The 16,681-nt window shown below is 38.2% G+C and overlaps 1 protein-coding gene across 15 annotated transcripts in view; it reads left to right on the forward strand.

Moving 5' to 3' along the window:
* myo18ab (myosin XVIIIA b) overlaps positions 1-16,681 on the forward strand; it is a 233,272-nt gene that overhangs the window by 153,007 nt on the left and 63,584 nt on the right. For all 15 annotated transcript variants that reach the window (XM_080210785.1, XM_080210786.1, XM_080210787.1 and 12 more), the window contains 2 exons: positions 3,232-3,341; positions 6,061-6,126. In XM_080210785.1, the coding sequence (XP_080066911.1) occupies positions 3,232-3,341; positions 6,061-6,126 (176 nt within the window). The remainder of the gene's footprint in view (positions 1-3,231; positions 3,342-6,060; positions 6,127-16,681) is intronic.

Consider the following 16,681-nt stretch of genomic DNA (forward strand, 5'->3'; position numbering starts at 1 on the left):
GATCATTTTAGATCTACAATCCTGATGATGAATAAAGCAATTAAAGTTGTTCCTCTATCAGAGAAGCATGAGCTTTTTGCAGTAAGATTGAAATACAGTTCCTCAGCGTTTGAGGACCTATAATGGTGCAAGCACTTTTCGTATAGCTGTAGAAATGCTATATGGTGAAATGCTGGGAAATGGTGCAAGCCTTCTCAAGAAATGTATCTGATTTGTCACAAAGTACTTATTTTCTCAATGATTGGAGAGAAATTCAGAAAGTAGTGCAAGGGTACACTTGGGCAGTACAACTCCAGAAGTTGTTTATTTCTATTTGGTGCAAGAGTGGTAAGGGAATTGTGGCCAAACCATAGCTTACAAGGGAAATTGGGTGGCACGGTGGTTAGCATTGATGCCTCACAGCGTCAGGGACCTGGGTTTGATTCATGGCTTGGGTCACTGTCTGTTTGGAGTTTGCATGTTCTCCCTATGTCTGTGTGGATTTCCTCTGGGGCTCTGATTTCTTCCCGTACTCTGAATGACGTGTTGGTTAGATGCATTGATCTGAACAGGCTTCGGAGTGTGCCGACTAGGGGAATTTTACAGTAACTTCATTGTGGTATTAATGTAAGCCTTGTGACAAATAAATAAACTTTAAAACTTTTAAATTGGAGATAGTATGAGATTCGAGGAATAAGCATACAAATTGGCAAGGAAAAGCAATAAACCTGATGATTGGGAGTAGGTTAAAATTCAGCAAAGGAGCACCAAGGGGTTGATTTAAGAAGGGAAAAATGTATGAAAGTAAGTTACAGGGGAACATAAAAACTGACTGTAAAGGTTTCTATGGATATGTAGAGAAAAAAACTGGCAAAAACGAATGTAGGCCCCCTGCTGTCAGAAACAGGGAAATTTATCTCCAGATTTGCAGATAATTCAAAGTTGGGTGGGAGGGTGAGCTGTGAGGAGGATGCAGAGATGCTTCAGTGTGATTTGGACAGGCTGAGTATGTGGGCATGTGCGTGGAAGGTGCAGTATAGTATGGATAAATGTGAGGTTAGACTTAAGAAAGTGGCCCTGGAAATAGTGACTTCATTGGTGATTGTTTTCCAAGATTCTTTGGACTCTAGAATAGTTCCTACAGATTGAAGGGTAGCTAATGTAAGCCCGCTATTCAAATAGGGAGATAGAGAGAAAACAGGGAACTATAGACCAGTGAGGTTAATGTTGGTATTGGAGAAGTTGCTAGTCGATCAAGGATTTCATAACTTGGCATTTGGAAGGCAGTGGTTTAATTAGACAAAGTCAGCATGGATTTTCAAAAGGGGAAATCATGCTTCACAAATCAATCGGAAATTTTGAGGATGTACCTAGTAGAGTTGACCGAAGAGAACCAGTGGATGTGGGTAAATGTGAGGTTATCCAGTTTGGAGTTATCCATTTGGTTATCCAATAATAGACAGACAGATTATTACTTGAATGGGTGTAAATTGAGAGAGGTGGATACTCAACAAGACCCTTATGCATCAGTCGCTGAAAGTAAGTGCGGAGGTACAGCAGGCAGTAAAGAAAGTAAATGGTATGTTGGTCTTCATAGCGTGAAGATTTGAGTATAGGGATAGCGATGTTTTGCTACAATTGCATAGGGTGTTGGTGAGGACATACCTAGAGTATTGTGTGCAGTTTTGGTATCCTAATCTGAGGAAGGATATCCTTGCTATAGAGGGAGTACAGCAAAGGATTGCCAGGCTGATTCCTGGGATGGCAGGTCTGCCATGTGAGGAGAGACTAAATCAGTTAGGATTATATTCACTGGAGTTTAGAAAAGGGAGAGGGGATCTCAGAGAAAGTTACAAAATTCTAACAGGGTTTGTCAGAATAGATCCAGAAACAATGTTCCCAATGGTTGGGAAGCCCAGAACTAGGGGTCATAATTTGAGGATAAGGGGTAAACGTTTTAGAACTGAGGTGAGGAGAAATTTCACTCGGAGGGTGGTGAATGTTTGGAATTCACTACCACAGAATGTAGTTGAGGCCAGAACGTTGTCTGATTTCAAGAAGAAATTAGATATTGCTCTTGAGGCTAAAGAGATCAAGGGACAGGAGTGGAAGGGGGGAATCAGGATATTGAATTTGATGATCAGCCATGATCAAACTGAATGGCAAAGCAGGTTCAAAGGGCCAAATGGCCTACTGCTTTTAGTTCCTATGTTTTTATAGACTTCAACATAGAAGTCTGTTTAACCTCTTGTAATGGAAAGTTTTTTAAATGAGGATCCGGTCAACGGACACAGTCATTTAGAAAAGCCAGCACTGACTTGTGAAGGGAAATTCATGTTTAACTAATTCGATTGAGATTTTTGAGAGGTAACAGGGTTGATGAAGGTAATGTGATTAACGTGGTTCGCGTGGACCGCCAAAAGGCATTTGATGAAGTGCCACATAAGTCTGGTCAACAAAGTTAAATCGATAGAATGAAAGGGAAAGTGGTCGCGTGGATAAAAAGTGGGCTTAGTGGCAGGAAATAGAATAGTGAGGAATGCTTTATTTTGAACTAAAGGATGGTACAGAATGGGATTCCTCTGGGGGTCAGTGATGGGACTATTGGTTTTTTGATCTATAACAATGAGCTAGATGTGTGTGCGGCGAACCAACTCAAAATTTGCAGATGACACAAAACTTGGGAGTATTGTGAACTCTGAGAAAGATGATGGACTTCAAGAGGACGTGCCAAATGACATTTAAGGTAGAGAAGAGTGAAGTGATGTATCTTGGTAGGAAGAATTAAGGATACCATTGTAAAGAAGGCATTAGAACATAGGGACCTTGTGGGGTATATGTGCACAAATCATTAAAGGTGGAGGGACAGGTGGAGATAAAGGTTGATAAGTATATAAGGTCCTAAACTTTGTAAATGGAGGTGCAGAATTAAAAAAAGCCACAAATTATGAGGAACCTTTTATACAACATTAGTATTGGTTCAGTCTCAACTGACATTTTGTGTTCCATTTGGTAAGCATACTTTAGGAAGGATACGAATGGATTAGAGGGTTCAGATGATATTTGTGAGAATGGCCCTGGGGGTGAGAGCCCCACAGTGGGTGGGAGGGGAGAACTGGCTGAGTTGCTGTTAGAGTCAGACTGGGCAAGAGAGGCTGAATGACTGTGCTATAACCATCATGCCTTTTAATGAAGTGGAGTGAGTAAATTAAAACAAAAATTAAGCAGTGCCCTTCTTATTGCAATTTTTAGGTTATCCAGATCATATGGTATTTTCTGAGTTCAGACGGCGTTTTGATGTTCTTGCACCACATCTAACAAAAAAGCATGGACGTAACTACATTGTCAAAGATGAGAAACGGGTGAGTTAACGGAATTAACATTTCATCAAATTTGAGCATTGGTCTTCTGATTAGACATACTCTATGCTATCAATTTTAACCTTCCCATTTTTATGGAAGATATCGACTGTTGAGTGATACAAATCTGAATGGAAATATTCATTAAAAATGTCTAAAATGGACTGGGTTGATCTATGTAAAAGCACTGTTAATGAGGGTTACGACCAAGCTCCCACTAATTAGACAAGAAAATAAATGTTGAAGCACAATGTTGGTTAGCAGAATTCTCAAATCTGTTTTGAAAAATATACTAGTATTAAAATGTTCTTCCAAATTATTTGTACCATAATATTTTCCAGCCTTTAAAGACTATTATTTGAATGTAGAACATACTAGTTTTTGTGATTTTGATGTACAAAAAGAAGTTGTAGCACTTGATGGATTCCCCCAAACTAGTAATGTTTACTGTTTTTACACGATAGCAAAATGATTTTGCAGTAGCACTGAAAAAACATTTCTAAAAACATATTAATTAGTGGTAGGTAAAAGTAAATTACTGTGGATAATGGAATCAGAAACCAAAAGAAAAAATGCTGGAAAATCTCAGCAGGTCTGCAGCATCTCTAAGGAGAGAAAAGAGCCGAAGTTTTGAGTCCAGATGTCCCTTTGTCAAAGCTTTGACAAAGGGTCAAATAGACTCGAAAGCTTTGACAAAGGGTCATCTGGACTTGCAACATCAACTCGTTTCTCTCTTTACAGACGCTGCCAGACTTGCTGAGATTTTCCAGTATTTTGTCTTTTGGTTAATTAATGGCAGTGTTTTCCAAACTTTGCCAGCTGCAGAATTTGGCCTCCCAAGAATACTGAAGGGCCCCTTGAGAAACATTCGTATTATGCTGAAGAATTAAACCACAAAATATGGTTCTTGCGCACTAAGTACAAACATACAAAACAAACTTAAAAGATGCCTTAAATGTTTACAACAGTAAAATGTTCCTTTTTCATTATTTTTAATGGGTGTGCACACTCTCACCCTGCCGCGCATGCACACACGTGCACGCGCACACACCCCCTCCACATGACACTGGCTTTTCTCGTGCCCTGCGGAACCCAATTTGGGAACCCCCTATGTGACAGAAACTATTATTGTCACAGGAGTACACGTAACTGCACTGCAGGACCCAAGGGGGACAAAAGTGCGATGCTATAAATTAAGTTAGGTAAGAAATTGGACATTGACTGCTGTTGCACTTTTACCACTTTTATTTTGTGTAAAAATTAAAAAATGCTGTAGCTGATCTTTTTAAACTATATTATGTAGTATTAGAGGATTTAATTACAGTGTAATACTTGGCAATGGTCAGATATTTAGTGTCACTTTCTTAAAAATAACAATAATTGTTATAATAGTAAAATGATGGAGCTGTGGAGGTTGACCAACACCTCATTCATATGCTGCAATATTTATTGAAATGTTAACTGGAAGAATGTTTGTTTGTTTTTGAAACTGCAGGCGCATAGTACCAGTGAAAAATGATACCTTTTGTGTAGTCTCCATATAAGGCAGTGCATGTTGCATAGTGAACTCATCACTGTGGCAACGAATGAACACAAAAATCTATGCAGTATTTGGACCTTCAGTTTAAAAGTACAAGCATCTGAAATCATCACAAAAGCTTATGAGAGGCAAACAAGTGTTGCACACAGGAGTTTCAAGTATTCTATTTGATTCGAGCTATTGCATTTGTCTTTTTCACTTGGAGACATTAAAGTTGAAATGTTTCAACAGTAAGCTCAAGTTTAATTGTTCATGTCTATAAGTAATGGGGAGTTGCCTGTTAGCTTAGGTTGAAGTATGTTCATGCATGGACTATTTAAAGTCTTAATTATCTCGCCGTACCATAGTTTTTCCTATTGAAACAAGTTCTCATATATTGATTCTTACTATTGTGTACTTGTGTGTTATGCAGAAATGTGGGTAATAAAATTAGATGAAACTTTAAAAATAGAAATCTAAAATATAAATGTTACAGTGCACTCTGTATCCAAAGAGAATGATAGACTTGCTAACATTGTTCTAAATTGCTAGTTTTTAAAGTATATCTTAGGATAGGAATCAAATTATAGTTTGCAGTTAATATATTCTTATCCTGTAAAAACTTATTGAATAACAGAAAGGACAACACAGGCGGGTTCTGCAGAAGTGAGTGTGCAGGTAGAGAATCAGAGGTAGAATAATCTGTACTCCATGCAACTCCAAAGTCAACCTGTTGGAGGACTCTGCAACCACCCTTTTGGTCATAATGGTGTATGACTTGAGCACCAACAGACAAAATTGCTTGAATAGCTGAGAATATTTTCTGAACAATTCAAATTTTTTTATTCATTCATGGGATGTCACTGGCTGGCCAGCATTTATTGCCCATCCTTAGTTGCCCAAGGGCAACTGTGAGTTAGCCACATTGCTATGGCTCCGGAATCACATGTAGACCAGACTGGGTAAGGACTACAGATTTCCTTCTTTTAAAGGGCATTTGTGAACCAGATGGATTTTCCAACAATCAACAATGGTTTCGTGGTCATTCTTAATTCCAGATATTATTCATTGTGTCCTTAGGATAAATTCTGACCTGGAAATTCTAACCTTATAGAGAATATACACTATATAAAAAAGGACCATTTGGTTAAAAAAAGAGTAATTTGATATTCACAATATATGTTTCTTGTTCACTTCTTCTAGGCAGTCGAAGAACTTCTGGAGTCTCTGGATTTAGAGAAGAGCAGTTACCACATCGGCCTTAGTCGGGTAAATTTATATTTCAAAAATTAATTCTTTGGGCTGATAAGCAGGATAATTAGCCACAAGTGTTTATATTACCATTACTCACAGGAACAAGGAGCCAAGGTCACTTCCTAACCCTTGTCTTGCTGGTTAACAAGGTCAATATGTCAAAACCAGTGGTATAACTGGATACTTCTAAAAGTTGAAATAACAATAGAAAAGATTGGAAATACACAATGGTGTCCAGAAAGGAAGTAACAATCTTAGAGACATCCTTCCTGGAAACTTAATATCCTTTTATCTTGTCTCTTTAGATGGCACTGATTCGCTTTTTAAAACAAAAATTTCCAGCATTTGGAAGTTTTCTCTTCATCAATTTAATTTGATGGACACCAAAGCCTCTCAGAATTATAGAGGTATACAGCACAGAAACAGGCCCTTTGGCACAACTAATCCATGCCGACCAGGTTTCCTAAACTGAGCTAGTCCCAATTGTGTGCATTTGACCCACATCCCTCTAAACCTTTACCATCTTCATACCTGTCCAAATGTATTATAAATATTATAGTTGTGCCTGCCTTTACCACCTCCTCCGGTAGCTCATTCCATATATGCACCACTCTCTGTATGAAAAGGTTGTCCTTCAGATCCCTTTTAAATCTCGCACGGTGACACAGTGGCTCGCACTGCTGCCCCACAGTGCCAGGTATCCAGATTTGATTCTTGGCTTGGGCTACTGTTTGCGTGGAGTCTGCGTGTTCTCCCTGTGTGTGCTTGAGTTCCCTCCGGGTATTCCGGTTTCCTTACACAGTCTGAAAGACGTGATGGTTAGGTGTGTTAGCCAAGCTAAATTCTCCCTCAATGTACTCAAATAGGTGCTGGAGTATGGCAACTAGGGGATTTTCATAGTAACTTCATTGCAGTGTTAACGTAAGCCTACTCATGATACTAATACTTAAACTTAAAAATCTTTCTCTTCTTACCTTAAACCTATGCCACCTAGTTTTGGATTCCCCTACCTTGGGGAAAAGACCTTGGCTATTCACCTTTTCTATGTCCCTCATGATTTTATAAATCTCTATAAGGTCACCCCTCATCCACCTCCGCTCCTGGGAAAGAAGTTCCAGCCTCTCCTTATAATTCAAACCTTCCAGTCCTGGTAACATCCTTGTAAATCCTTTTTGCATCCTTTCCAATTTTATAACATCCTCCCTCTAGCAGGGCATCCAGAATTGTATGCATGCAGTACTCCAAATGCGGCTTTTATCAATTTCCTTGTACAGTTGTAACATAACGTCCCAACTTCTATACTCGTCCTGACCAATGAAGGCAAGTGTGCCAAGTATTAAAAATCTGTGTACAGCTAATGCATCAATCTTGATTATAGCTAAAACTTTACTTTTGTTTCATTTTGTATTGGATGATTTTACTATATAAATATTTGAAGTTAATTTGTCAGATTAGGTTTTAGTACAGTTGCTAAATTATTTTAGTAGTTTTGCTCTTAAGAATCCAGCTCCATTTTAAAAAAAAAAGTTGATACAGTTTAAATGACTTTGAAGCCGGCATAATGAAAAGTATTGGTTAATACTGCAGAATAATCGCATGATAAAGTCAAATTAGCCTTGTAATAGCAAAAGATATTAGAGATGCATTCCTTGTCCTAATCATTCTTAGGCCGCCTCCACCAACTCTTTTTCTGGTACATTCATGACTGCAGTGGTGCCCTCCCTCGCAGAATTGCTGTAGGCTTCCCCTTTTTTTACTACTATCAGCCTCCATATTTAAATTATCATTCTTCAGCGTTGACGCCACCTTCTGCATGATGCTGCCAACGAAACACATTTTCATCCCTCCAACACTGCTGTCCCAGCCCCGTCCCTTTCCAGGGCCTATGGATGGGCCCAGTGATCCCCAGTCCTGGTCACCAGAACTCCAGGCTGGTTCTGCTGATGCTGCAGTTCTGGCAATGATCCCTGCCCCTGGTTCAGCATTTTAATTGGCCAGCAGCTCCTGGAGGCAAGACATTTTGCCTTCAAGGGCCAGAAGCCACATTTTCAGGCAACTAATTGAACCACAAGATAGGTTTGTGGCTTCCAGGGCAGGCAGCATAGCATGTGAAATCCTATACTTTCTTAGCTTGCTAGAGAAGATGTTATATCAATGTAAATTCATTCAGCTGGTACAGTGGTGGTGGGAAGATGCACTTCAAGCTGCCATTGTTTGGCTTTTAATGGCCTCAACTGACTTAAGAATAGGTAGGCTACCCATCATCTCTTCTGCCACTAGTTAAAGCTACATATAACATCCACTATTTCGGTTATACACTGATTTTCGTTAAAATATTCAGTTTAATTAGTTAAGTAAAATCTGCATTTTATAAGTTAACATTGATTGATTGTTCCTAATTTATCCATGCCTTTTCAAGTGTTTACCAATTTCATCCCATATTATGGATGTAATGGAGGGGCGTAATGTTATCCTCTAGTCCAGCGGTCTCCAAACTCCAATCCGGATCCGGCCCTCTGTGGGCCGGATGTGGCCCGCAGGCCATAATTTGGAGACTCCTGCTCTAGTCCATTGCAAGTATATTTTTGGAAACTATACCGATATGACTGTTGAGCATGTCTTAATATTCTGGAATGCATAGCCTCTGGACCTGATGACTTCCATGTAGTCAAGTTCAGTACAATTTCTTTTGAATATTTACCTCCAGTATCTTCAGTCTTCCACAATTATAGCAATAATCATATTTTTGTCTTTCTCTGTAAAAACTGAATTAAAGTACTATTCCATTTCAGTCAGTTACAGCAGTTTCGTTTGTGTAAGTCATTCCATTCATTATCTGACTGTCTTTTTGCTTCCTTTGTGCTTGTTACTATTTCTAAAGTTGTGAATTCTTACATGGACTGCAATAGCAGCACTTTTTCCACTCTCTTCACAAGTCCAGCCACTGTGTCCTCTATTTCCACTAGTCAGCTTTTTTGTTGTTCCCTTGAAACATTTTGAACTTTCCACCTCAATTTGGTGCAGATATTTTCCCAGTTAAATATTCTCTACCTTTGAACTTTGAATTCTACCTTTTCAATAGAAGCCAGTTGGTCAGATCCATTTTTTCTTTTTAAGGCATTGAAGCCATCTCTTTGAACAGCTGGAATTGCACGAGTTTCATTTTGGTGATTTCAAGGTTATTTCAAGGCGCACAAATTCTTACATGTATAACAGCACGAAATCATTACGTTAAGACATCAAGTCTAGTATCAATCTATGTTAAGCTCTCAGATTTTATAATGGAAGCAATGTTTCAAGCCTGATTTTGATTACTGAATTTAAACCTAAATGGTTGTTGGCAATAAACACTTGATCATGCTTAAGACAGCAATATCTTGAGCATTCCTGTCTTTAAAAGTGCTATTGTATGTGCTGTTGGCATTGTAGCATTCTTTTTATGCAGTTATGCATGTGCTTTTTTTTCAGGGAGGAAATTAATAGTAAACTTGTTAAACCTTGTATTTGCTTAATGGTCATAGACTTATTCTCCAAGCAACTAAAAAGAGAAACCAACCAATGGGGGTGGGAGAATAATATCACAAAATAATTCTTTGCTCGAGACAATTTTGGTATTTTAAAAATTTGTCAATTTTATTGTGCTTTTTGTTTCTTGTTTCTGACATTTAATTGTATTCTAAATTGTTTTCGGCGTCCCCAAATCCAAATATTTAGAAAATCCTTTGGCACAAAATAGTATTTCTCAAGTTTATTCATTTGTGGCCATGTAAAGCCTGTCTGCCTTTAGATACCTTACCCATTACTTAAAGGCAGGATTATATTTTTTTAAAGATCATCCTCTTGGTGTGATTTGCGAATAACATTGATAATCGTTAAAGGAGCCCTTTTCATGCAATTGTAGCTTTTGCCCTTCGATTTCTTTGACACTATGGTCAGAGAACTGCACAAAAGTTCTGTGCTAATTTATGACCAGTACAACTCAAATAGCACCTCTGTGAAAAAAAAATGCAAATCATGTTCCTTTTTTTTCCAGAAATAAACTATCTTGAGGCATTTCAGTTGATTTAGTATTAATTTTGTTTCTGCACGCATGTAATCTCAACAAAAGTTTTTTTAAAGCCTGTTCAAAGTTTATTTTGTTGATTAAAAAATTTGTTATGGACATGAGCATTAGAGCCATCAATCATATCTATATCTCTCTCTCTGTCTCTCTCTCTCTCTGTCTGTCTCTCTCAATTTATTATATTATCTCCAGAACTGAACTTTCTTCTACAGATTCAGATGTTGAAGCTACTAATTGTATGTTCATGATAGTCTAATTACAAGCATGAATCAGATGTAATACAAGTCACAAAACTAATTTTGCTGTGGTGAAAATATTTAGAGCCTGCAATTTCAGTAGTCAGAAATCTTTTCAATATTTCTATATATCAATTTCCCTGAAGGCATTTGTAAACACATCAGTATAAAATCATATTAACTGGATTTTTAAAACATGTCTTTTGTACTTCAATTTTTCTAAAATGTAATGACTGGGTCACAATTTTTAAAACCTGTAATGATAGAATTGAAGTGCAAGCTATAGAAGGAATTATTTTACAGAAGTTTATATACTGTTCCTTTTAACTATTGCTCACTAGACTTCTGGACATATTTAGAACAATACTAACAAATGTTAACCTTTGAAATTGCAGTAATGCACTTTAAAATATTGAAAAATTGTACAGTTGTGGTTATCGCTTTGTTATGCAGATAATATGGTAACTCAACATTAATCAGCATTTTTCAAAATTATAATGTGGGTGTTTAGAACATAAAAGTTAATTTATCAGTTTCTTGAAGCACTGAGATGATATGATATATTGAAACAGGAATACTTTTAATATGAGCATATTTAAAAACATGGTTGTAATATTCATGATAAAGTATTATTTGAAATATTGCAGATTTTTACTGCATTATTTTGCTTGCAACACAATTTAATTGTCTATGTGCACATATATGTATTTGATGTACATGTTTAGTTATTAGCACAATATTGCAAATTCCATGAAGCAAGAAATAGGATGAAAATTGTTCTGCCCTCATCATCTTATGACTTAACAAGCTTTGTCGACCAAATGAAATATTTGACAAATACATTCCTTCGTTCGCTCGTTTCCTGTTTGTGGGACTTGTAAAAGAAATTGGTTGCTGTATTTGCCTACATAACCAATGATGCTGTTAAAAAGTAATGTAACGTTGTAAAACTCTTGCATCCTCTGAGAATACAAGTGCTCCTTTTTTCTTGCACTTCATGGATTTGCATTCTGCTGATGATTTGTTAAATAGTGTTGCATAATTTGGATTAAGAAAGCTATTTGACATTTTCATGCGAACCAGCTCTCTGAGAGTCATCTCTTCCATGTACAGATAATGTGTAGCAAAAGAGGTTTTAGATCATGTTTTGAATTGAAATGGAGCTTAAGTGGATTATTACACTAGCACAAGACTCAGTAACGAAGGGTTCAAGGCTCCAAAGGGAGATCAACTCTATTTTTGTAACATATTTATCCAATAAGGAAAACAAGTACATTCTTTGACGTATTATAACTATTAAATACTTCTGACCAGAAATATATGACTGTAAGGTTTTGATCATGAAGCTCATAATTTATTATAATACAATTACTGGAACTTTGTAACATGTTTGATCAAATTCTAGACATAAAGGGTGGGTTTCTCCGTTCACGCTCGCGGCAATATCGAAGAATCCCTCCCAAGTTCAATGGACGTTAGCATTGTCCGCCTCCTGCCTGCTACAATTCCCATGGTGGGCAGGGTGGGATAATACCGGACAATTATAGGAGATATTGAAGTCAAAATAAATGATACTGCTCAAAAATAATGGGGAATAAGTTCGCTGCCTCATCCTCGCTGACCTTTTAGCCATCCTTCTTTTCGTATGGCCCTACTGCTGCCCAGCAGATTAGGCAGGAATTGGTGGCTGTTGATTGGGAGAGGCTGTTCGAGGGTAAATCCACATCTGGCATGTGGGAGTCTTTTAAGGAACAGTTGATAGGGCTGCAGGACAGGCATGTGCCTGTAAAAAGGAAGGATAGGAAAGGTACGATTCGAGAGCCGTGGATAACCAGGGAAATTGAGGGTCTGATCAAAGAGAAAAGAGGCATACATTAGGTCCAGGCAGCTAAAAACAAATGGAACACTGGAGGAATACAGAGAAAGTAGGAAAGAACTTAATCGGGGAGTTAGAAGGGCAAAAAGGGGTCATGAAATGTCCTTGGCAGACAGGATTAAGGAGAATCCTAAGGTATTTTATTCATACGTTAGGAACAAGAGAGTTGTCGGGGGAAAAATCGGACCTCTCGGGGACAAAGGAGGGGAATTATGCTTGGAGCCCAAGGAGGTAGGGGAGATCCTAAATGAATACTTTGCGTCAGTATTCACAAAGAGGGATGTGTTGACTGGGAGTCTCTCAGAGGGATGTGTTGACCTGTTAGAGAAAATCTCAATTACAAGGGAGGAAGTGTCAGATTTTCTAGGGAACATTTAAGACAGACAAATCTCCAGGACCTGATGGCATCTATCTTAGACTGCTTAGGGAGACAAGAGATGAAATTGCTGGGCCTCTAACAGAAGTCTTTGTCTCTTCACTGGACACAGGTGAGGTCCCAGAGGATTGGAGGAAAGCAAATATGGTCCTGTTATTTAAGAAGGGTAGCAAGGATAACCCGGGTAATTATAAGCCGGTGAGCTTGACGTCCGTGGTAGGGAAACTGTTGGAGAGGATTCTTAGAGATAGGATGTATGCACATTTAGAACAGAATAGTCTCATTAGCGATAGATAGCATGTTTTTGTAAGAGGGAGGTCATGCCTCAAAAATTTGGTTGAGTTTTTTGAGAAGGTGACAAAAACAATTGACGAGGGAAGGGCCGTTAATGTCGTCTATATGGATTTTAGTAAAGCGTTTGACAAAGTCCCTCGTGGCAGGTTGGCGCAAAAGGTTAAATCTCACGGGATAAAAGGAGAGCTAGCTAGATGGGTGGAGAACTGGCTTGGCCATAGAAGACAGAGGGTAGCCGTGGAAGGGTCTTTTTCTGGCTGTGACTAGTGTTCCGCAGGGCTCTGTACTGGGACCTCTGCTGTTTGTGATGTATATAAATGATTTGGAATAAGGTGTAAGTGGTGTGATCAGTAAGTTTGTGGACGACACAAAGATGGCTGGACTTGCGAATAGCGATGAACGTTGTTAGAGAATACAGCAGGATATAGATAGGCTGGAAAATTGGGCAGAGAAATGGCAGATGGAATTTAATCCAGATAAATGCGAAGTGATGCATTTTGGTAGAACTAATGTAGGGGGGAGCTATACAATAAATGGCAGAACCATCAGGAGTATAGACACAGAGGGACCTGGGTGTGCAGGTCCACAGATCCTTAAAGGTGGCAATACAGGTGGAGAAGGTGGTGAAGAAGACATATGGCATGCTCGCCTTTGTAAGACGGGGTATAGATATAAAAGTTGGCATATAATGTAGCTGTATAGACGTTGGTTAGGCCACATTTGGGATACAGCGTCCAGTTCTGGTCGCCACACTACCAGAAGGACGTGGAGGCTTTGGAGAGAGTACAGAAAAGGTTTGCCAGGATGTTGCCTGGTATGGAGGGCCTTAGCTATGAGGAGAGATTGGGTAAACTGCGGTTGTTCTCCCTGGAAAGACGGAGGATGAGGGGTGACCTAATAGAGGTGTATAAAATTATGAAGGGCATAGATAGGGTGAACAGTGGGAAACTTTTTCCCAGGCTGGAGATGACAAACACAAGGGGTCACAGGTTCAAGGTGAGGGTAGCAAGGTTTAACACAGGTGTCAGAGAGACATATTTTACACAGAAGGTGGTGGGGGCCTGAAATGCACTGCCAAGCAAAGTGGTAGAGGCGGACACACTGGGATCGTTTGAGTTATCTGGATAGCCACATGAACAGACTGGGATTGGAGGGATACAAACGAATAGTTTAGTTGGAAGCATGAGCGACGCAGGCTTGGAGGGCCGAAGGGCCTTTTTCCTGTGCTGTATTGTTCTTTGTTCTGATGCATCCATCTGAGCCTGTTTTAATATTCCAATGGGATCATATAATGATAAAATGCACTTGGGGATACTTGAACAAAACTGTGCAAGTCTCCACCCAGCAACAGCTGGTAGTCCTGCTAAAGAGGAGACCAGCAGATGGTAACATGTTTAAATGTTCTCCCATTTTCAAAAAAAGACAACTGGGCCACTGCAACACTGGGCTTCTCTCAGACCCACCTATTTTTTGGTCTGGAGGCTGGCTTGTTGATATTGCAGTGGTCCAAAGCCAGTGGGTTATCCTGGAGTGTTTGTTTTCCATCCATGGTTCACCAACCCTATGTCAGTGAGGCACACCCATTAAAATGGGCAGGGCCATCCACTGTAACTATCTGGTGACTGGAGGTCACATTTTGCTGGCTGGAATAGAAATCTACCTCAGTATATCAGATTAAGTAATGCAGTATTTTGTATTACACCCAGATATTTTCCTAGTATTTTCCAATTATAGATTCCTTTTCTTATAAACACTGCCACCAAAAACCATTATGCTCAATCAAAATAAATACTGTAATAGAACACCAAGATATGAGGCGTAAAAGGTGATACAGAATCATCTTGACTTGAGCCGAAGAATTTTTAATATTGTTTGAAGTCTTTTTAAATTAGCAGTTTTGTTGCAATAAATTATTGATTACTGCTGTGAAATATTCAAATGAGTTTAATGCAAATTGTACCAATTACTGCTAACTATTTTGAGGAGGTTAATTACATTCTGAACCATGTCTTGATTACCCAAAAACCTACAATTTCTGCCTGTCTAGTAAATAACAGTCTCAGAGACTAAGTTACCAAACCTATCCGTAGTACATGTTTTATAGATCAGTATAAATGTAACATAAATCCTCCTTGTTTATGATCAATCATTTGCTTTAAAAAAGTATCTTTGTGTTGGGTTAACAAAACAGCCAATATTTTACTGTCAAATTCATACATCTGGTCATGGAAGATGGTTCTTTTTAAGAGTAATGTTTGCAGCTGGGTTTAAAATGTTGCACTTCATTTGGAAAACATTTCACATTCTTTATGTTTTAGTCTGCTATGATTTTTGACATTTTAAAACTTGCTGATAACAATAATGCTATTTTATTCACAACCCCACTCATGTAATTATAAATGCATAAGTATTTAAGGAGGAAAGACAACAACGCTGCATAAAGCCATGGAATGTTATTGAGCACTGCGTATTATAATGATGCAGACAGGAGAACATGTTAATTGGATTTTGTTACAGGTGGTAGATTCTTCTATCGAGTAATTCTAATAGGTGTAGAAATGATGGCATGATGGTAATATTTCTTCAAATTTTGTTGCTGTATTCTGTTGTCTTTGAATCTTAACAGTGTAGTCTGAAATCTTTTGAAACCGAATGAACTGTTTGATGTTCTTTAGTTACTTTTAATAAGCCACAAGTTTTATTTTGTTGCATAAATTGCATAACTTTAATAGTGATTACAATACCAGACAGTACCTAGTAAAGGTATGGTAAAATATCGTATGTTGTTCAGATGGTTAGATACAATTTCAGAATGACATAGGTGAGAAAGATCAATAGATTAAATCAGTTAAACTAGTCAAAGAACATTTTTTAAAAAACCATCTACTTTATAATAAGTGTTGCAGTAAGGCATGTTTCTTTTCTCAAATGCAACTAAGCCTATTGTGGATAGTATTTTTAATTGTGTCATCACTTTGGATAGCAACATAACATGAGTAGATTATTTGCCCCCTTGAGTCTGTTCTATTATTTCGTTAGATAGTTGATTTATGTTTCAACTCCATTTGTCTGCATTTGATCTGTATAAAAACATAATAAGAGCAAGCATGGACCATATTGCTCTTTGAGCTTTTTGCACCATTCAATATGATTACAACTGATCTGCCTCAATTCTATTTCCTTGCCTGCTTCCCATATTCCAGACCCAAATTCTGTCTATGTTGGCCTTAAATGTACTCAACGATGGAGTATCCACAGCCCTTTGATTACAAAAATTCTCATATCAGTCTTAAATGATCCCTTATTCTCTAACTGTACTCTAGATTCCTCAGCCAAGGAGAACAATCTCTCGGTGTCTACCCTGTCAAGTATTTTCAAAATGTTGTTTGTTTCACTAAGATCATCTCTCATTTTTCTAAACTTCAGAGAGTACTAGCTCAATTTATTCAGCCTCTCATCATGGGACAACCCTTTCATCCCAGGTACAAATCTAATGAACCTTCACAACCACCTCCAGTGCAAGTATACCCTTCCTGCAACCAGAAGCACATTTCAGGTGTAGTCTTGTCAACGTCTTGTTTCCTTATTTTTATAACCTAATTCCCTTGCAGTAAAAGTCAAGATGGTATTTGCCTTCCTAATTGTTTGCTGTACCTACATGCTAACATTCTATTTTCCTTGTATAAGTACATCCAAGTCTCTCTGAACATTACCATTTATATAGA

The sequence above is a fragment of the Carcharhinus amblyrhynchos genome, chromosome 23 (assembly GCF_965287045.1).
Source record: "Carcharhinus amblyrhynchos chromosome 23, sCarAmb.v2.hapA, whole genome shotgun sequence".
In the NCBI taxonomy this organism is placed as follows: domain Eukaryota; kingdom Metazoa; phylum Chordata; class Chondrichthyes; order Carcharhiniformes; family Carcharhinidae; genus Carcharhinus; species Carcharhinus amblyrhynchos.